Source organism: Heteronotia binoei, chromosome 8, assembly GCF_032191835.1.
Source record: "Heteronotia binoei isolate CCM8104 ecotype False Entrance Well chromosome 8, APGP_CSIRO_Hbin_v1, whole genome shotgun sequence".
Lineage (NCBI taxonomy): Eukaryota > Metazoa > Chordata > Lepidosauria > Squamata > Gekkonidae > Heteronotia > Heteronotia binoei.
This window is the reverse complement of record NC_083230.1, coordinates 114,388,221-114,410,088: the sequence shown is the minus strand read 5'-3', so window position 1 is coordinate 114,410,088 and position 21,868 is coordinate 114,388,221. Positions and strand designations below refer to the sequence as shown.

The 21,868-nt window shown below is 47.0% G+C and overlaps 1 protein-coding gene across 1 annotated transcript in view; it reads right to left on the bottom strand.

The window, feature by feature from the left end:
• Positions 1-6,004: 6,004 nt before the first annotated feature.
• Positions 6,005-21,868, bottom strand: part of GYS2 (glycogen synthase 2) — a 76,195-nt gene continuing 60,331 nt past the window's right edge. Inside the window, 10 exon segments of the mRNA XM_060245924.1 lie at positions 6,005-6,385; positions 7,113-7,193; positions 9,493-9,543; positions 9,545-9,657; positions 11,251-11,346; positions 13,021-13,147; positions 14,679-14,792; positions 16,015-16,093; positions 17,343-17,402; positions 19,832-19,938. Of these exon segments, the coding sequence (XP_060101907.1) occupies positions 6,164-6,385; positions 7,113-7,193; positions 9,493-9,543; positions 9,545-9,657; positions 11,251-11,346; positions 13,021-13,147; positions 14,679-14,792; positions 16,015-16,093; positions 17,343-17,402; positions 19,832-19,938 (1,050 nt within the window). The 3' untranslated portion in view covers positions 6,005-6,163.

Sequence of the window (21,868 nt, the reverse complement as noted above, 5' to 3'; positions counted from 1 at the left end):
AGACAATGAAAGCAATGACGCATCATTTCCCAGGCAATGTGGAGACATCACATTCACACACCCAATTCAGAGTGATGACATTGAATAAGATTACATTGAGTAAGATAAGAGAGTGATTAAAATGTGGAATTCGCTACCAGAGGGTGGAATCCCAGAGCTAGGAGGCAACATCAAGAGAAGGCCTTGGCATCTATACCCTGTTGTTGGCCCTCCAGAGGAACTGGTTAGCTGCTGTGTGAGACAGGATGCAAGACTTTTCTTATGTTCTACTGGACTAGATGGACCACTGGTCTGATCCAGCAGGCTCTTCTGATGTTCTTTGGATGCTGGACTAGATGGACCACTGGTCTGATCCAGCAAGACTCTTATGCTCTTCTGAACTAAATGGACCACTGGTCTGATCCAGCAGGCTCTTCTGGTGTTCTTATGATGCTGGATTAGATGGACCACTGGTCTGATGCAGCAGGGCTCTTCTTATGTTGTTAGGATGCTGGACTAGATGGACCACTGGTCTGACCCAGCAGGGCTGTTCTTATGTTTTTTGGATGCTGGACTAGATGGACTGCTGGTCTGATCCAGCAGGGCTCTTCTGATTTTCTTAGGATGCTGAACTAGATGGACCAGTGGTCTGATCCAGCAGGGCTCTTCTTATGTTCTTAGGATGCTAGACTAGATGGACCACTGGTCTGATCCAGCAGGGCTCCTCTTATGTTCTTAGGATGCTGGACTAGACGGACCACTGGTCTGATCCAGCAGGGCTCTACTTACATTCTTAGGATGCTGGGCTAGATGGACCAATGATCTGATCAAGCAGGGCTTTTCTTATGTTCTCATGTTATTTTCTTTGTCTTCAGTGATACCGTCACAAAGCTAAATTTGATTGCGTAGAGAGCATCATGATCACATCATCTTTGGGTATACTGAGGTAGTGACCCTACTATTCTCATGTTATACAAAAATAATTCCAGGCATCAGCAACATATAGAAACAATGTCTGTGAATGACCATGAAGGAGTACACAAAAAGTGAAGGGGTTTGTGTGTGTGAACATTTGCTTTCCCGGCCTCCCGAGAAATAATTGCACTGCACGAAATTTTGAGGCAACGAACGTTCAGTTTGTTATTTTTAGTTTGCATATAATTCTGTGATCTTATTCTGTCCTATTAATGTTTGGTATTCCCAGGTTTCCATTTTGCATTTTGTCATTCTTCCTGTCAAACTCAGTAAAACTTTTAGCTTGTATTGCTGTCTCCGCTAGGTCAATTTCTGGTTCACCACACACTGTACCAGAAAATGTGGACTGGGAGGAGATCTTGGGGGTTCCACCTCTGTCAATGGGTCACTTAATAAAAAAAAAAATGGAAACAACGATGTCTGTTTCTTCAACTTGTATCACTCCCTATCTTGAACCCTCAGGGCAGGTTCTATGAAGAACCTATGAAGAAAGGTTAAAACGCTTGGGGCTCTTTAGCTTGGAGAAACGTTGACTGAGGGGTGATATGATAGATTATGCACGTGTCATGATCTGTGCTGTGCTATGAGAGAGAGGCCTAGTATGCCTAGGGAGCCTGTGTCTCAGTAGGAAGAGACAGCCTACAACCCTCAGAATGCCTGGCGCTGGTTTCAGCCACTCGGCGTCCAAGTAGGCTCTGAGGGGAATAGTTTAAAAGCTGTCTCAGGAGACAGACGCTGTTCTTTCCTCCTAAGAGGTCGAGCAGGCAGGACATAAGAGAAGCCATGTTGGATCAGGCCAATGGCCCATCCAGTCCAACACTCTGTGTCACACAGTGGCCAAAAAAGAAAGCAGGTTCACACGTGGGTCTAGAAGCCCTTCCACTTTGCCCCCCACCCCACCCCAAGCACCAAGAATACAGAGCATCACTGCCCCAGACAGTTCCAATAATATGCTGTGGCTAATAGCCACTGATGGACCTCTGCTCCATATTTTTATCCAAACCCCTCTTAAAGCTGGCTGTGCTTGTAGCCGCTACCACCTCCTGTGGCAGTGAATTCCACGTTAATCACCCTTTGGGTGAAGAAGTACTTCCTTTTATCTGTTCTAACCCGACTGCTCAGCAATTTCATTGAATGCCCACGAGTTCTTGTATTGTGAGAAAGGGAGAAAAGGACTTTTCTCTAGCTTCTCCATCCGATGCATAATCTTGTAAACTTCTATCATGTCACCCCGCAGTCGACGTTTCTCCAAGCTAAAGAGCCCCAAGCGTTTTAACCTTTCTTCATAGGGAAAGTGTTCCAAACCTTTAATCATTCCAGTTGCAGCTAGGACAGCTACTGTTTAGGAGGAAGACCCTTGCTCTGAGGGAGAGAGTGAGCAGTCCGAGGCCTGGGGCCTAACAGACAAGGGACATTTAAATTCAGTCGCGTTAGGGACTTTATGTTTATTTTCCTTCACCCAGCTTACTATAGTTTTAAAGCACCTTATCTTTCACTTCCCCTTTATTGATTTTCCTGTTTAAAATAAATCTTTTTGTTTGTTACTCTGCCTGGTCTATACGCCTCTTTTCTTAGCTAAAGCAAGGGATCTGAAGGGCTTGGGAGGGGACTCTGCGCCTTCCCAAGGGACCCTAATTCCAGAGTGGTGGCAGCCCCATGTGGGTCATGACAGAATAGAGAAGGTAGAGAAAGAAGTCCTTTTCTCCCTTTCTCACAATACAAGAACTCGTGGATATTCAATGAAATTGCTGAACAGTTGGGTAAGAACAGATAAAAGGAAGTCCTTCTTCACCCAAAGGGTGATTAACACATCAAATTCACTGCCACAGGAGGTGGCGACGGCTACAAACAGAGACAGCTTCAAGAGGGGATTGGATAATCATTTGGAGCAGAGGTCCATCAGTGGCTATTAGTCACAGGGTATTGTTGGAACTCTCTGTCTGGGGCAGTGATGCTCTGTATTCTTGGTGCTTGGGGTGGACAACAGTGTGAGGACTTCTACTGTACTGGCCCCACTGATGGACCTCCTGAAGGCACCTGGGTTTTTTAGTCACTGTGTGACACAGAGTGTTGGACTGGATGGGCCATTGGCCTGATCCAACATGGCTTCTCTTATGTTCTTAGGTCAAAAAAATTCACCAGAGACTCAACACCACTGACTCACAATAAGTTTATAGTTTTATTAGGGATCTCAATGAGCTCAGGCTGACAAATATTGTCTGAGATTGAATTGCAACAAGATAATTTCCCATTTGTGGTTTTAAGTAGAATCCTCAGGATAAGTTCATGTTAAGGTCCATGGGTGTGGGGATTTGGCTGAAACTGACTGGGAAACAAGATAAGCCGTGTGAGAAATAACTGGGATTTCCCCTTTAGACGTTTTAGCTGAAACCTCCTTTTTTTAAGGGACTCTCACCAAGGCTGGATTCATCAAATGTTTTTAGGCTGTGGTCAGAACCAGTTTGGTGTAGTGGTTAAGTGCGTAGACTCTTATCTGGGAGAACTAGGTTTGATTCCCCACTCCTCCACTTGCAGCTGCTGGAATGGCCTTGGGTCATCTATTGCTCTCGCAGGAGTTGTCCTTGAAAGGGCAGCTTCTGAGAGAACTCTCTCAGCCCCACCTACCCCACAGGGTGTCTGTTGTGGGGGAGGAAGGTAAAGGAGATTGTGAGCCTCTCTGAGACTCTGAGATTCAGAGTGAAGGGTGGCATATAAATCCAATATCTTCTTGAGTGACAGGGTAGGTGGGAAACAAAGGAGCTGCTTCTCAGACTGCTATTGAGGTTCTTTTGGAATCATTTTGGATTGAGGATGGTTTCTAAAGGCTAATAAGCAGCCAAAGATACATCTGTTTAGCCCAGAGCAATCAAGTTCATCCTCCCCCACATCTGCGCCCACCCCGCTTTCATGGTGAATCTCTTCATTCCCTCCCTGTTACTCACAAGCTGCCCCCCGCTGCCCTAGGCGCTGTGGGAAGCCTTGGCCCTCATTTACATGAAGAACAAAAGAGAAAAGACAAGAACCTGAAGGATGGGAGAGATTCTAGTTTGAACTGAATCCTCAAATCTTGACCAAGCAAAGGGAAAACAAGTCAAAATCCAAGTCTGAACATGAAAGTGGACATCCTGTCATTCAGTATCGGTGAAATTTCCATTTTTGAAGAGGACTTCAGCGGTTCTGCATGTGAAAGGATGTACCCAAGTTTGGCTGAGAGCCACTGACCAAAAACATAACTCATGAAATTCAAATAATGGCTTGGATCGAAACGAAGGGATTAACTCACGACCTGAGTTCTATCCCAGTGAAAGCTGGATTCAGGTAGCCGGCCCAAGGTTGACTCAGCCTTCCATCCTTCCGAGGTCGGTAAAATGAGTCCCCAGCTTGCTGGGGGGGAAAGTGTAGATGACTGGGGAAGGCAATGGCAAACCACCCTGTAAAACGTCTGCTGTGAAAACGTTGTGAAAGCAACATCACCCCAGAGTCGGAAACGACTGGTGCTTGCACAGGGGACCTTTCCTTTCCTTTCTCCTCATGGAAGGAGACATTCTGTGAGCAGAACAGCAGCTTAGGAACCAACTTAGATCCAACCCATTTTAGGTCTTTTAGCAACCTGACTTGTAGCATTTCAAAAACATACCAGATAGCAAACGAGATTTAATTTCACATCTATATATGATTCTACATTATAGATCTCCCATTTTGTCGAATCTCAGTCTGGAGGGAGAAAAGAATGGAGGAGGCCAAGGATTGGGGCAAGACAGCAATTGTTCCCACCCTCTCTGCTATGAGTCTAGGGTCATTACAACAGAATGAAGGGTATACAGCTATGCAGAATCAGAAATTGAATCTACACTATGGGCAAGCCTGGGAGAAAGCCAGAAGATCACATTTACTATGCTTAATGAGGTTGCATGCTGGATTCGGTATTTGTTTTTCACAGGGCTTTTTTAGAGCAGGAATGCACAGGAACGCAGTTCCGGCTGGCTTGGTGTCAGGAGGTGTGGCCTAACGTGCAAATGAATTCCTGCTGGGTGGCGCTCTGCTTTCCCCCCCACCGCCGCGCTTTGCTCACCCCCCCCCATGCTCGCTGCCCGCGCCTGCGCGTTTAACCAAATGCACAGGTGGGGGCTGCAATAAGCCAGTAGGGCTGTAATCGCGGCGAGTAGAGGGAGGGGGGGCGATTGAGCGGAGCGCAGCAGCAGCGGCGGTGGCGAGAGGAGAGTGGCGGTGGCAGGCTGTAGGGGGCTGGCGGCAGGGGGGAATGAGCGGAGTGCAGCGGTGGGCAGGAGGAGGCTGGCGGCGGTAGTGGGGAGGGAGGCAAACTAGCTGGTTACCTTGGGCACCGGAGGCAGGGGGAGCCCAATTTGGTACCCCCTGCCTCTCGACGCCCTAGGCAACTCCTAGTTTACCTAGTGGGTGAGCCAGCCCTGTGTGTGTGTGTGTGTGTGTATGTGTGTGTATATATATATATATAAAATAAAGAGCTCAGTGAGGTTTTCTTTTTCTAATGACAGCAGCAGGCTTAGTAGCTACACCAAGAACGGTAGTTTTCTTTCCCCATAAGCCTGCCATGTGTGAAGACAGCAGAATGATATAGAACAGGGGTAGCCAAACTGCGGCTCCGGAGCCACATGTGGCTCTTTCATACATCTTGTGTGGCTCTAGAAGCCCCCATTGGCTGGCTTGAAGAAGGCATTTGTCTCTTTAACTCTCTCCTCCAAGCCAAGCCAGCCGATGGCTTGGAGAATGCATTTATAGGTAAAGTTGCTTCCTTTCTACCTCTTCCTCCCCCATCTATTTGCTTTCTTTCCACCTTTCCTTCCTTCCTTGTGGCTCTCAAACATCTGGCAGTCATGTCTTGTGGCTCTCAAACATCTAACATTTATTCTACGCGGCTCTTCCGTTAAGCAAGTTTGGCCACCCCTGATATAGAAGATAACTGCCTCCAGTATCAGGGATACAAATACAAAAACCAGCATACGATCCTGCTGCTTAATGTACTCTTCTAAATGTCTTCTAACTCCAGTAAAGGGAAGGAAGGAAAAAAATATATATCATCCAACCTATTTCAAGATATCCCAGACATGAAGCTCATGTATAATCATGAACACTCTCCTAGTGACACGTTGCAAGCCGTTTGACCTTCAAGTTGATACGTGTAGGGTTCAGTGGGCGGTGCCTATGCAAGGCCAGGAGCAGAGACAGCCAATCAGTTCCTGTATTCTCCATGCTGCTTCTTTTTCCCATGGGGCACAGCGCTGATGCCGAAAGGAGATTTTATGTTCTGCCTGTCCCTCTCAGCTTCTTCCTCTTCGTCGTACCTTTCGTCCTCATCTTCAGACTCTTCGTCGCTTTGGTGGGGACTGTTGTGCTGAGACACAGAGGGCGAAGGGGGTACCGATGGAGGACGGGGAAACCGGAACCCTTCCGTCTGAAAGAGAAATAAAAGCAGGAAATGTAACATAGTCACATGAATGCGCATGAGACTGTCTTATATTGAATCAGATCGCGGGTGGAATTCTAGCAGGACCTCCTTTGCGTATTAGGCCACATCTCCTGATGTAACCAATCCTCCAAGAGTTTATGGGGCTCTTTTTTTGTAAGCTCTTGGAGGATTGGCTACATCAGGGGTGTGTGGCCTAATATGCAAAGGAGTTCCTGCTACAAAAAAAGCCCTGTCTTTGCATATGAGGCCATGCTCCCTGATGTAGCCAATCCTCCTGGAGCTTACAGTAGGCCCTGTACTAAAAAGCCCTGTAAGCTTTTGGAGAATTGGCTACACCAAGGGTGTGTGGTCTAATATGCAAAGGAGTTCCTGCTACCAAAAAAGCCCCATCACTAGGTGATAATGGGCTGATCGTTTCGCCTTCCCTACCTCAGAGGAATGTTGTGCGGATAAAAATGAAGCTTCTTGGAAGATAAAGATTTAGTTGATAGCTACAGGCTGTCTCCAACTCTCCAGGCATGAACAGGTCTTTGCATTACTAGCAAAAGCCTTGACTTGTCTTGTGTTCCCAGCTTCTCCACCATTGCAGTTGTCAACGAAAAAACAGCAGGGCAATCAAAGAGAGGGATCACAGTCCCTTCCTGATTCCCATTCACCCTTTTCATATCTTATACAGCTGATTCTTAAATTACACCTTTTAAGCAAAAGTTACCTTTGGAGGAGCATTTGGTTCCATCTCGAATTTTTCAGGAAATGCTCGGCTGAGAGCCAAGTGCCGGGCGTGCATGTAGTACTGTAAGAGGAAAGGGAGATGGAGAGAAAGCCGCATTAAGGAGCAATAGGGTTGCCACACACACACACACACACACACACACGGGTGGAGGGCACCACTGCCCTGCTGTTGATCGGCTTGACCCAGAGTCAAGATCAGATCAGCTACACCTAGGCTTGCCAGTCCCCAGGTCTTGGTGGGGGATCCCCAGTTTTTCAGGCTCCTCCCTGCCACCATCTAGCAGGTTTAGAAGAGGCTTGCAACTGTTTGAGTTTCTGAATGTGTGTGTGCCTTTAAATCTCAACAGGAAAGCTGCAGGGAGGCGGGGCGAACAGACAGAGCCATGTGGCTCTCAGTCCCTCTGTTTGTTTGGAGGAAAACTCCACCCCCAAGGGCTGCTCTTTCATTTTCCTATTAGTCTAAAGAAGTCAGCAATGTGAGTCAATAGCCCCAATGAGATCACAAAAGCAGGGCTCCCCCCCCCCGCCCCAACCACAGCAGGAACGCACAGGAACACAGTTCTGGCTAGCTTGGCACCAGAGGGTGTGGCCTAATATGCAAATGAGCCCCTACTGGGCTTTTTTTGTTGTGCAAAACAATGGTGACATCAGGGGGTGTAGCCTGAATATACTAACGAGTTCCTGCTGGACTTTGCCTACGAAAAAAGCCCTGCACAAAAGTGTGTGCTTGCTGACAGTGTTTATTTTGGCTGCTTAGTGAGAGTGTGTGTTTGCTTTCATTTAGTAAAAGTTTAGTTGCTGGGGGCCGAGGAAATGAAGACTGCATTCAGGGGAACTGTACTGTTGTATTATTTATTTATTTATTTTAGGGAATGAGACAGTCTCCTGGCTCGACCCCCCAAAGTCTCCCGGCTCCATCCCCAAGTCCCCAGATGCCTTCTGAGTTGGACCTGGCAGCCCTCACTACACCTGCTAACTGAATCTCTTTGTTGGATCTCCAACAAACTGGGGTGAGGTCTAGAGGTCACAGGAGGAAGGCTGCAGGCCTAACGTGTCTGGGAAATTATAGACGCTTATATGCAAATGTTAGAAGGGTCTGAAGGGCCGCTGGGATGCTTAGTGTCAGAGGAGAATGCAGACATTGTGGACATTTCGGAAACTTTGGTGGATGAGGGTAATGAAGACACTGTATTTGCATCCCGCCCTCCACTCAGAGTCTCAGAGCAGCTCACAAATCTCTTTGACCTTCCTCCCCCACAACAACAGTCACCCTGTGATGTAGGTGGGGCTGAGAGAGCTCTCAAAGAAGCTGACCTTTCAAGGACAACTCTGCGACAGCTATGGCTGACCCAAGGCCATTCCAGCAGCTGCAAGTGGAGGAGTGGGGAATCAAACCTGGTTCTCCCAGATATGCGCACACTTCACCACTACAATCAATCAATCAATTTTATTTATATCCCGCCCTCCCCGCCGAGGCAGGCTCAGGGCGGCTAACATCATCCGTCAATACAGTAAGTTATACAATGGTTTAGACAATAACTAACAATTAATTGAAATTCAATAAAAAACAGTAAAATTAACATCTTGGTGCTATTCCAGTAGGTGACAATTATTCAAGCAGTCTCCCAGTTTTTCATCGGTGAAGGCTTCACCAAAGAGGATGATCTTGCAGGCCCTGCGGAACTGTTCAAAGTCCCGCAGGGCCCGCACTTCTTCCGGGAGCTGGTTCCATAGGAGTGGAGCTACGACGGAGAATCTGATTAAGTACACCAATCTGACTAAGTACAATAGCATCAGGTTATTACACACAGCTAGACAGGGACTTCTCAGAAAAGCCAGGAGGGGAGGAGTGGGGAAGAAGAAGACTGCAGATTTATGCGCCGCCCTTCTCTCTTAATCAGAGAATGGCTTACAATCTCTGTATCGGGGTGGCCAACGGTAGCTCTCAAGATGTTTTTTGCCTACAATTCCCATCAGCCCCAGCCATTGGCCATGCTGGCTGGGGCTGATGGGAGTTGTAGGAAAAAAAACATCTGGAGAGCTACCGTTGGCCACCCCTGTCCTATATCTTCCTCCCCCACAACAGACACCCTGTGATGTAGGTGGGGCTGGGAGAGCTCTCCCCAGAAGCTGCCCTTTCAAGGACATCCTCTCCAAGACCTATGCTGACCCAAGGCCGTTCCAGCAGCTGCAAGTGGAGGAGTGGGGGAATCAAACCCGGTTCTCCCAGATAAGCGCACCCTTCACCACTACACCAATCTGACTAAGTACGATAGCCTCAGGTTATTACACATGGCTAGACAGAGACTGCTCAGAAAAGCCAAGAGGGGGATGGCTTCGCGTGACACAGCTTAGCGTACCCTGCCCAGATATCTCCAGTCCAGCAAATCCGAGAGCCTCTCGGTTCGGTTCCCTCTGGACGATTCGTTGTCGACGCGACTGCTGGCAAAACGCATATAGGAACTGCGTCAGCTGGTTGCAGGACTCATCTGGAGAGCGGTATCTCCTGTCCACGATGTAAATACCTGCAGGAGACAAGCCAGGTTAGAAAGATGTAGACACGGAAGCTTTTGACCTTTGGAGGCTTTCTTTGCATCTGTCTTTATTACATCATCATCTTAAAAAAATATCCCTCTCACATAAACTGGAAGGTATTCCGTGTCTTTAGTCTCCTCTTCTTCCTCATCTCTGTTTTTTACTGCAGAAGATCTTTGGGCCCCCAAAGCTCACATTCTACACCAGGGGTGTCAGACATGCGGCCCGGGGGACCGAATCAGGCCCCCAGAGGGCTCCCATCAGGCCCCCCAAGCAACTGGGTCTTGTCTGCTTCCTTCTCCCTCTCTCTTGCTTCCTTCTGCATCTCAGCTTGCTTTGCCAGGCTTGCTCAATCGCACAGGAGCTACAGAGCAAAACCTCGATTTTCTCCATTGGTTGGGGCTCCTCCCCCTCCTGGTCCCCTGGAGAGGGAGGAAAGAGCCAGAGTTTCCTTTGCCCAGTTCCCTGGATCCCATGGGAGAAATACAAAGAAAGCACCTTTAAGACCAACAAGTGCTACTGCTTTAAGCATGTTTTAAGTTTAAAAAAAAAAATCTTTAGTCACGTTTGTTTGCATCCTTTAAAAAGTTTACATCTCTGCTACCTAATCTTAAATAGGTACACACATGGCCCAGTCCGACATGGCCTGGCCTGGCCCAGCAAGGTCTCATTTATGTCAGATCCGGCCCTCATAACAAATGAGTTCAACACCTTTATTCTACACCCTAAAATTTAGCTGAACCCATGGCTTGCAGGAATGGCGGTGGAAACTGCCATCCAATCACAGCTTACAGAAAACCTGGAGCGTTTTCTGGGCAAGAGATGGTGGTCTGCCATTACCTGCCTTGGCATAGCAATGCTGAACTTCCTTACTGGGGGAGGTGTTTGTGAGTTTCCTGCATTGTGCAGGGGGTTAGACTAGATGACCCTCGAGGTCCCTTCCAACTCTATGATTCTATGAATGGACTCCCATCCCAGTACTAACCGGGACTGACCATAAGGACATGAGAGAAGCAATGTTGGAACAGTTTATGAGCAAGGCACAATACATAACAATGTGTAATAAATAAACTACAGCACACAGTTATGGGACACACTCGGCAAGTTAACAACGCACCGCTATTCATCACGGTCATCAAAAGTTAAGCAACGAGACAATGTGAAATCAAGCAAAGCCAGTTCACGTATGAAAGGAAGTCCTTCTTCATCCAAAAGGTGATGAACACGTGGAATTCACTGCCACAGGAGGTGGTGGCAGCTGCCAGCATAGTCAGCTTCAAGAGGAGATTGGATAAACATATGGAGCAGAGGTCCATCACTGGCTATTAGCCACAGTGTATTGTTGCAACTCTGTCTGGGGCAAGTGATGCTCTGTATTCTTGGTGCTTGGGAGGGGCAACAGTGGTAGGACTTCTAGTGTCCTGGCCCCACTGGTGGACTTCCTGACGGCACTTGGTTTTTTTGGCCACTGTGTGACATGGACTGGATGGGCCATTGGCCTGATCCAACATGGCTTCTCTTATGTTCTTATGAAACCAGCTATGAGCATGCTCCAAATATGTTTTGAGTTCACACAGTCTCACCATAAGCTGCCGGGTCAGCGACATGCTCCTGCATAAAACAGCCAAATCCAGAGAGGTTGGTGGTCACGCTGGGAATGCCCATGACTGTGCACTCGGCTAGCAAAAGACAAAGGAAAGTTTATGGTTTATTACTAGTTATAACTTACAAAACGCCTATTAACAGGTAGATGCTGCACCACATTGAAAAATAAGAGGCACCCTGCAAACCTGAAATACAAGCAGGGGTTTTTTTGTAGCAGGAACTCCTTTGCATATTAGGCCACACCCCTGTGATGTAGCCAATCCTCCAAGAGCTTACAGGGCTCTTATTACAGGGCCTACTGTAAGCTCTTGGAGGAGTGGCTACATCAGGGGTATGTGGCCTAATATGCCAAGGAGTTCCTGCTTCCAAAAAAAGCCCTGAATACAAGTGTAAAAAAACCAAATACATTAAGGAGGAAAGGAAACAAAATTAAAGGGAAGGAGAAATCAATTAGGGAAAGCCAGGGTAAACAGAGTCTGTAAAAAGAAGAACTTGAATGTAAAAACAGATGAAAAGAATTGAATGTCAGGGGAAGAGGCATCCCAGAGAGTGTAAAAGACAGAGATTAGTGAATGAGAATAGTACAAAAGATAATTGAACTACCAGAAAATGTCACACAAGTAATAGTATTTAAAAGAGATGGGGCATCTGACTAGTCCTCTAGGGTAAGAGGGAGGGGATTAGAAATGGCCTAGGAGACCAAGCAGCACTGCAATGGTCTCTTCTTCACCCAACTTGACTTTTAATGATGGAATCCAAGGCTTGAAGGCTGGCAATACTGCTGTGGTTGCTTAGCTGCCCTGAGCTTGCTTCAATAAATAAATAAACTCTCAAAATGGCCACTGAGATCTCCTAGGTCAGGGGTGTCAAACTCGTTTGTTATGAGGGCCGGATATGACATAAATGAGACCTTATACAGCCGAGCCATGTCAGACCGGGTTGTGTGTGTACCTATTTAATATTAGGTAGCAGAAATATAAACTTTATAAAGGACACAAACACAATTAAAGTTTTTTTTAAAAAAAATTAAAATAAAACATGCTTAAAACATTAGCACTTGTTGGTCTTAAAAGTGCTTTCTTTGTATTTCTCCTGTGGGATCCAGGGAACTGGGCAAAGGAAGCTCTGTCTCTTTCCTTCCTTCCCCAGGAGGCCAGGAGGGGGAGGAGCCTCAGCCAATAGAAGGAAGAGAGGCTTGGCTCAGTAGCCCTGCTGTGTGATTGAGAGAGCCTCGCAAAGCAAGCTCGCCCTCCCCCACTTCCTCCCCAAGGAAGGAGCCTCAGCCAATGGAGAAAATAGAGACTTTGCTCTGTGGCTCCTGTGCAACTGAGCAAGCCTGGCAAAGCAACCTGTGATGCAGAAGGAAGCAAGAGAGAGGGAGAAGGAAGCAGATGACAGCCAGTTGCTCAGGGGCCTGATAGGAGCCCTCTGAGGGCCTGATTCGGCTCCTGGGCCACATGTTTGACACCCCTGTCCTTGGGCATTCATTTTTCTAAAGCTACAGGCACTGCTTGTATTATTTCATCAGGCTGACTCTCCCAATAATATATTTGTTAAGTTCTCTGTAAACCCGGGGTTTCCTCAGATTTGTAAAAGTGGCCCTAGTCTATGCATTTAAGGATCCACCCTCTATAGCTTGGTTTAGAATTAGATATAATGATGGTTCAGCCCCAGTACAGGTAGAGTCCCACATGTTAATATTATCAGATATCAGTACTAAATATATAAAAGCAGGCAAGATCTCTTACCGGGAGTGTAGCCCCAGGGCTCATAATAGGATGGGAATACCCCGAGATGGCAACCTCTGACAAACTCTTCATAGTCCATTGGTAGTAACGGACTTGTTGAAGAAAGGAATTCAGGGTGCAAGATCACCTGCAGAGTTAAAGAAAGTTAGCTAAAGGTGTTTTTAAAAAGCCATCCAACTCCACAAATCTGTGCCATACTTAGCAGGGCCATTGCAAAGGCAATTCTGCACAACCTGTGGGGTAGTAGACTCTTTAGAAGATTATTTCTCTCTCTGCCTTCCATGCAAGGAAATCCATCATTGGATTGCATTTTTTTCATAATTAGTAACAGCACAGAGCGTGCAAGAGGAATCTGGAAGAACACAGAATCCCTGTACATGCGTATAGCCATACGATAATAAATGTATCCAGGACTTTTTTGGTAGAAAAAGCCCAGCATGAACCTATTTACATATTAGGCCACACCCCCTGATGTCACCATTGTCTCACACAGGCCCTTTCTTGTAGAAAAAGCCCAGCAGGAACTCATTTGCATATTAGGTCACACCCCTGACACCAAGCAGCCGAAACTGCACTCCTGTGCGTCCCTGCTAAAAAAAAAAAAAATGTATCCTTTACAGATGTGGGTCATGAAGAATGTTTCTAGGGATCCTGTAGAGCCCAAACCTTGCTTGAGTTTTAGGCAAACCTAGAGCATCAGACTGATTTGGCACCTGTCTCTTTAAAGACAGGGTATGAGCATTCGTGAGTCACAAATTTTGTGTGCCTTTGGCCAATTTCACACTGGGGAATTATCTCATGTTCAGCTGTTCCCTAACTGACTTTTATACTGAACTTGAGTTCGCTCCTGGATTTATCTTGGGTCAAATTTGGCTTGTTTTTATACGAAATTGTGGCAAGCCTAAGTTTGACCTGATTTTATCCCGGGTTATCTCTTTCTCTTTTCTACTGCTACAGACAAGACTAATATGGCTACCCATCTTGATTTTGTAGCCTAGAGATCACAGGCTATACTGAGGTCTCATGCTATCTCCCAGGAAGTTGGAGTTCATGGGAATTACAGCTCCCAGGAGGACTAGATTCCCTGGACGAACTAGATATGCAATTTGCATCCAGCGCCCAAGACCCTGTATAAACTAACTAGAGCCAGTTGCTCAAGTACATCAATTTAAAAGGGGACTACCCAGGGCTTTTTTTGTAGCAGGAACTCCTTTGCAGGGGTGGAATTCTAGCAGGAGCTCCTTCGCATATTAGGCCACACATCCTTGATTTAACCAATCCTCCAAGAGCTTACAAAAAAGAACCTTGTAAGCTCTTGGAGTACTGGCTGCATTAGGGATGTGTGGCCCATACGCAAAGGAGATCCTGCTAGAATTCCACCCCTGCTGCTTTGCATATTAGGCCACACACTCCTGATGTAGCCAGTCCTCCTGGAGCTTACAGTAGAACCTGTAAGAAGAGTCCTGTAAGCTCGGAGGATTGGCTACATCAGGGGGTGTGGCCTAATATGCAAAGGAGCAGGGGTGGAATTCTAGCAGGAGCTCCTTTGCATATGGGCCACACACCCCTAATATGGCCTAATATGCAAAGAAGTTCCTGCTACAAAAAAGCCCTAGAATACCTATGAATGCATAATATTGCAAACGTGAGATTGTTACCTTAACACGATCTGTCCGACTGTTGAATAGCCCGATACGTCTGATAGTGTTGAGGATTGGATCATTAGAATCGTTGATCATGTTGTGGGTTGTCACCGGTGGGAGGCTGTGTCGCTGCCATGGGGCAAAAGAAGAAAAAGGACTGAGAAGGCCCCAAGGATGGATAGGTGGTGCCAACAACCTCCAGGTGCTGGCTGGAGATCTCCTGGGATTACAACTGATCTTCAGGTGGCAGAGATCAGTTCCCCTGGAGAAAAGGGCTGCTCTGGCAGTTGAGCCCTATGGTGTTATACCTCACTGAAGTGCCTTCCTTCCCCTGTCACATCCTCCTCAGACTCCAACCCCAAAATCTCCAGGTATTTCCCAACCTAGGGCTCGGCAATCCTAATAATGGACAACAGTGTGAACATTCGGTTACGCTCCTAGTCAATGGGGAATAAGCAAGGCCAGGTCCCTCCTCAGGGTTTGTTATGCAGCTGCACCTGCTATTCAATGGACAAGACAGGTGGAGAGGAGGAGGGGGAACCCTCAGAAAGGTTCAGGAGCTGTGCTCCTCTGAGCTCCTGCTGAATCTGAGGCCTGTCTCCAGGGGAACAGATCTCTGTACTCTGGAGATAAGGTGGAATGCCAGAGAATCCTCAGGTTCCATCTAAGTGTGTGTGTGTGTGTGTGTGTGTGTGTGTGTGTGTATATGGCCCTGTTCACACAGCATGTTGAGTCCGCGTTAAACCGGCCCGGTTCTGTTCCGAATATCTTTGCTCCGGATATTATCGATCAGACTGCCATACTGCAATTCGAATCACCCCGCGGTGAAACCGTCTTCTGCTGTCCACACGACGGCACCATGCCGTTCTTTCCCCCCCCACCCACTATTATGTGCATGGATGCATTATGCACAGGTGGACATTATGCGCATATGCGCACAGCTTAAAACATGATGTGGTTATGCTCATATTGCTAAGTAGTAAAAAAAAAAAAAAGCGACTGTAAACCGGATATCTGAGGCTCCTTTTGCTCTGGGACAGCCTTCAGACATCCGGAAGTTGGTTAATATCACAGCAGAACTATCTAGATGGAGAAAACTACAAGGTGAAACCGGAGAACTCAAAAAACACCGCAAAGGAGCAGGTAACAAAATAATCCGGTTCCGAGAAGGACGGGAGGGGGCTACCACGAGTTAATACCGGGAGACAGATGTTGCTGTCTGATCAGCCATTTTAAATCCGGAAGGAAACAGCAGCAACATCTGATTATACTGTGTGTCTGAACAGGACTTATGTTTCCCTGTGGTATATATTTTTCAGGAACAACAACAACAAGGGCTCTTGCCTCTAACCTGGGTGGAATAGATGGCTCGCTTCATGATAGTCATGTCGTCCGGATCCAGGATCTTGTTCATGTCAGGGATTTCTCCCCTGTAGATGAAACAAGGAAAGCCTTTTAGGGAAGATCCAAGATGGCTTCAACGAGGCATTTAAGATTTCACACGAAGGGTAGCCTTTCTCCAGACAGCTCCGCTGGGCCTTAATTAGGAATTAATTCATACAGGATGGCACACAGGTAATCCGTCATGCTTTCCCGTTGTATATATGGGGAGGGACGGTGGCTCAGTGGTAGAGCATCTGCTTGGTAAGCAGAAGGTCCCAGGTTCAACCCCTGGCATCTCCAAAAAAGGGTCCAGGCAAAAAGGTGTGAAAAACCTCAGCTTGAGACCCTGGAGAGCCGCTGCCAGTCTGAGTAGACAATACTGACTTTGATGGACTGAGGGTCTGATTCAGTATAAGGCAGCTTCACATGTTCATATGCTTGTCACAATCCTGGGCCTAGCGAGGCCTGCAGGCCCCAGGGCACCCTGCTTAGGAGTACTGGGAAGAGCCTACATCTCCCAGGATCCCGTCTGTCCCTCTGATTGGGTAGCAGGGGTTTTGGAGGGAAACAGGCCCAGAGATGGGTGGGGCCTGGGAAGAGAACATATAAGGCCAAGCCCAGGAAGTGGGTGTTCTTTTCCTAGGAGGCAGAGCTGAGGAGGAGCTGCTGCAAGGAAGAGTCCCTGGCCCTTAGAGGAAGGGTGAGTAGACTAGGTCTGACTGAGACAGTAGGCACTGTATAGAGAAATGCGTTAGGGCATTGGTTTATTTTCCCTTTACTCTTCAGTGCACCTTCTTTGTTTATATTGCACTGAACTTCCCTCTTAAAATAAAACCTTTTTGTTGTTCACTCTGCCTGGTCCTCACGCCTATTATTTGGTCTAAGCTACAGGAGGCCTGAAGGGCTTGGGAGGGGACTCTGGGCCTTCTCAAGGGGAACCCTTAACCTAGAGTGGTGGCAGCACTTGGTAAAACCCCCCTGAGTCGTGACAATGCTATACACACAGAGCAACAAAAACCCACTGACAGACCCAGGAGTGGAATTCTGGCAGGAGCTCCTTTGCGTATTTGGCCACACCCCCCGGATGTAGCTAATCTTCCACAAGCTTCCAAAAAGGAGCCTTGTAAGCTCTTGGAGGATTGGCTACATCAGGGGTGTGTGGTCTAAAATGCAAAGGCGCTCCTGCTAGAATTCCACCCGTGGACGGACTTCTTTTCCATGAATATGTCATTCTGTGCTTGCAACACGAGTCACAGAACTTGGCGCCGTAATCCGGGGCTAATTGGCAACTCTCACCTTAATAGTGCTTCGTAGAGCTTTTTCCCAAATTTTTCTTTCACAGAATGGGCAGTGTCCCTAAGGGAACAAGTGAGGGATTATTAATAAGGACACTTCTTTCTCCCCTTCCCACCCCACCATATTTTCAACATTCATTATTTTTCAACATTTCCCCCTGCACGTTTGGAAAGGTAGACCCCCTTGGGGGAAGGGGGGAACGCCTTGCCAAATTTTGTAAGTGCAACTAACTACCATTGTCATCCTTAACTCCCTCTCCCAGCTCTCGGGAAGTGGAATCTGAGCACCTGGGTGGACGTATCCAGTTTTGTTCTGCCCCGTGAAGGAGCAGAGGGTTAACTCAGCAGGAGAGAAATATTTCTGTACCTTTAAATGCCATGGGATTATGGGATTTGTAGTTTTTGAATACTGAATGTCAGATGGGCTTATTAGCCCCACCCCCCAATTGGCGGTTGTAGAGACCTTCCGGTCCCCATAAGCCCAGGAAAGTTTTTTATTGTCTTTTTCCTGCTTCTTTTACAACCCTTTGTTACCACACTTACCGGCAGGGAGATGGGAGACAGTACATCCTTTTCACCGCTAGTGAGAAGATAAATGGACGGATAAACAAGATGCTCTGTATTGTCCTACACCCAGCAGGGATGTGAGTTTGTGATTTATCCGTCATTCTCTGCAGTTAGAGCAATGAACAGTCTTTATTCAAGCCCGTCTTGCACTGAGCATTGAATACTCCCTGGAGACCCAGACCCTCTTAGTCGTGGTCTTGGTCCAGAACAAATTTCTAAGGCATATGTATGTAAATACATAGGTATGCACATTAACAATGCACGTATAGTTAAAGACATTCTCCTAAAATTACTGAAGTCAGTGGGCTTTTTTTGTAGCAGGAACTCCTTTGCATATTAGGCCACACCCCTTGATGCAGCCAATCCTCCAAGAGCTTATAGCAGACCCTGTACTAAGAGCCCTGAAAGCTCTTGGAAGATTGGCTACATCAGAGGCGTGTGGCCTAATATGCAATGGAGCTCCTGCTAGAATTCCACCCCCGGTTCTTGGTATGAATGTAGGTAGGGCTTCTTCTTGAGCAGGAATGCACAGGAACACAGTTCCAGCTGGCTTGACATCAGGGGGTGTGGCCTAATATGCAAATGAGCTCCTGCTAGGCTTTTTCCACCCCCCCCAAAGCCCTCTATGTAGGATGTGCTACATCACTAGCATCATATCTGCTATGTACACTAGGGGGCAGCACTATTGTCCTTTGTTCCTTCACACCTGGCACCTTATAACGCAAAGCTGAGTAGAGTTATACCCCTCTACACCAGTTGATGTCAGTGGACTTAGAAGAGGGTGATGCTGCCTAGGATTGCACTGTTAACGGGATCATGACCCTTCTTGCACCACTGTCCCTTTTTTCCCAGCCATATTTTTTTTAATCTATTACAATTAATATATTTTCAACGTTATTTTTTGCAGCAATTATGTATATACACGCCAGATAATACGTAAATAACAAGAAAGCCGTTGAAATGGAATGGACAGAAGTCACCGAGGATAATGAATATGAGATGACGAAAACCAATGACAACAAATGAACTCCGATCAGGAAACAAGTGAAGATACCCCCATTAGCTCATCCCGCATTCTAAAGTTTCCATGAGCCTGAGAGCCACAGTCTCAGCTTCCTATATTTCTCCTGTATTTTGTAGGGTTGGAAGCAATGTGAGATATTTCCTCCCAGCAAATCAGTAACAAATAACAATAATTTCCCCTTAATGCCATGTCTTTGAGTGTTCTAAGGGCTTCTACTGTAGATTAACTCGTTAATACTGAAAAGCTATTAGTTTAAGCTAGGATGGTTCAGGCTCAACTGTGAACTTAATGAGTTCAAAGTTGTGGTATGATCAGAGTGGAATTCTAGCAGAAGCTCCTTTTCATTTTAGGACACCCCCCCCCTGATGTAGCCAATCCTCCAAGAGCTTACAAAAAAGAGCCTTGTAAGCTCTTGGAGGATTGGCTACATCAGTGGGGTGTGGCCTAATATGCAAAGGAGCTCCTACTAGAATCCCATCCCTGGATGATCTCAACCAAGGACTTCGGGCCTACCTCAACACACTGTTTTTTCCCTGGGAATGATCCAGATTCAAGAAGATAGAAATGGTCTGAAGTTCCTCACTGCCTAGATTTGAACAACCCTGATTTGGATTGAGACCATGATGCATGTAAAGAAAGGGCCAACACCTTTCCCTGCAGTGTTTTCCTGAACTGAAATGAGCTGAGGGACACTGTTTGCCCTGATATATATTGTGTAGCTCATCAGTACCTGGTAGAGTGAACAGTGCCCCATGGGTCTGTTTCAGATTGGCACAGGGGAAGGTATAAGCCCCATGTTGGCTGTGAGACATAGCCCTTTGACAAAACGAAGAGTCACCGGCCTGTCTCTTGCCAGAACAAATGAAAAAATAGTGAAAGAGAAAGAAAGTGAAACTTACCAAAGCTGCTTTCTGACGGCCTGACCTTTCAGGGTCTCCACGTTGAAATTGTTAGTGCTCGCCGGCATGATAAAGAACACGATGACGGTGACGTCGCTCTTGTGTACCTGGAAAAGGATAAGATCCCTTTCTCAGCTCTCCTCCTGAATACCTCAGGAACAAGAAATCAATTAAACTAGAGAGTCCTGCCACAGGGAGGGTTGCCAAGTCCAATTCAAGAATTATTTGGGGACTTTGGGGGTGGAGACAGGGTGTGACAAGCATAATTGAACTTCAAAGGGAGTTCTGGCGATCACATTTAAAGGGACCTCATACCTTTTAAATTCCCTTCCTTCCCTCATAAGAACATAAGAGAAGCCATGTTGGATCAGGCCAGTGGCCCATCCAGTCCAACATTCTGTGTCACAGTGGCCAATATATGTGTGTGTGTATATACATATATACACACACACACACACACACACATATATATACTGTGGCTAATAGCCACTGATGGACCTCTGCTCCATATTTTTATCCAACCCCCTCTTAAAGCTGGCTATGCTTGTAGCCGCCACCACCTGTGGCAGTGAATTCCACATATTAATCAACCTTTGGGTGAAGAAGGACTTCCTTTTATCCATTTTAACCTGACTTATCCGTTTAACCTAACCTCCACTGGGAATAATGGCTAGGGGCACCTTCTTTTGGGGGTCACAGAACTGGACCCCCTGGTCCAATATTTTTGAAAGTGGGAGGGTGTTTTGAAGAGAGGCACCAAATGCTGTGCGGAAAACAGCCCTCCCAGAGCCCCAGATACCTGCGGATCAATTCTCCATTTTACCCTATGGGCATCGTTCTCTGTAGGGAATAATGGAGTGCCCTGCAGACATTCCCCCTTCCGCTTTCTGATGACCCTGAAGTGGGGGGAGGGTCTCTCTGCCCCCACCTGAGGACGTGCAACCCTCGTCACGGGTCAGCACCCCGTAGCAGCTGATGCTGATGCGGGGCCAGTTGAACCTGTTACTACCCTGGTCAACATTATTGAACTCCTGCTGGGGTTTTTCTACAACACCTCCCCCGGCAGATAATACCCATTTTTCCAGTTATTCAGCTGGCTGAATGCCAGGGCTTTATTTGTAGAAAAAGACCAGCAGGAACTCATTTGCACGTTAGGCCACACACGCCTCACACCAAGCCAGCCGGAACTGAATTTCTGTGTGTTTCTGCTCTAACAAACAGAAATTCCTCCTCCCTAGAAACACAGAAATTGCTCCTCCCTAGAAACAAGGATTTCTATAGAATCCCTCTCCACCCGCCCCCCCTCAAGTAGAAGCTTCTGATTTTTTTTTTAAATCATCGAAACGTCGTGTTTGATGGTCCTCTGGGACAGACAGTGTGCTATGCCACTGCCCTCAAGCCAAGCAGGAATCCAAATGTGATAACTAGTGTGGAGAAACGCCATCTGAGAGTGTTGGTGCTTCATCCAAAAAGGCAGGGATCAGTAAATCCATTCAGCCGGCTTTGTAGCCTTCCCCTCACTCCCCCCCTCCCTTCCAGAGCCAAACCAACAACGCTAGGGGGAAAGTCTCCTAGAGAGGCAGGAAGGGCTGTTGTTCTTGCCATGTGCTAGGCAGGAAGAGTTTCTCAGTTTGCAGCAGGCGCTCGGGAAGGGAGGCTGCTTGCCTGTGGGCTCCTGCCTGGGAGGCTCCAGGCAGTAAGACAAAGTAAGTCATTCTCTTAGGCAGATCAAGTATAGACCAGGGACAGTACGATGCGTTTAAAAACCACCTTTATTTTGTTATGCTGTTTGCTGGGCTTTGCTGTGCTGTGCTAACTTTTTAAATGCAACTGTTTTTGTTTTGTGTTTTTCTTTTCCTATATTTTTCTCTTTTAAATAAATGTTTTTTTCTGTTTTAAATGCTGGCAGTTCATCTCTGTACCACATAGATCCCCGACCGCTTAGACCACGCTGTGTTAAGAAGGGGGCCCCAGGTGAAGGGGGGAAGGCATGCAGTTGGATAAGGTGCCAATCCTCCAGGGGTGCCCCAAAGAAGC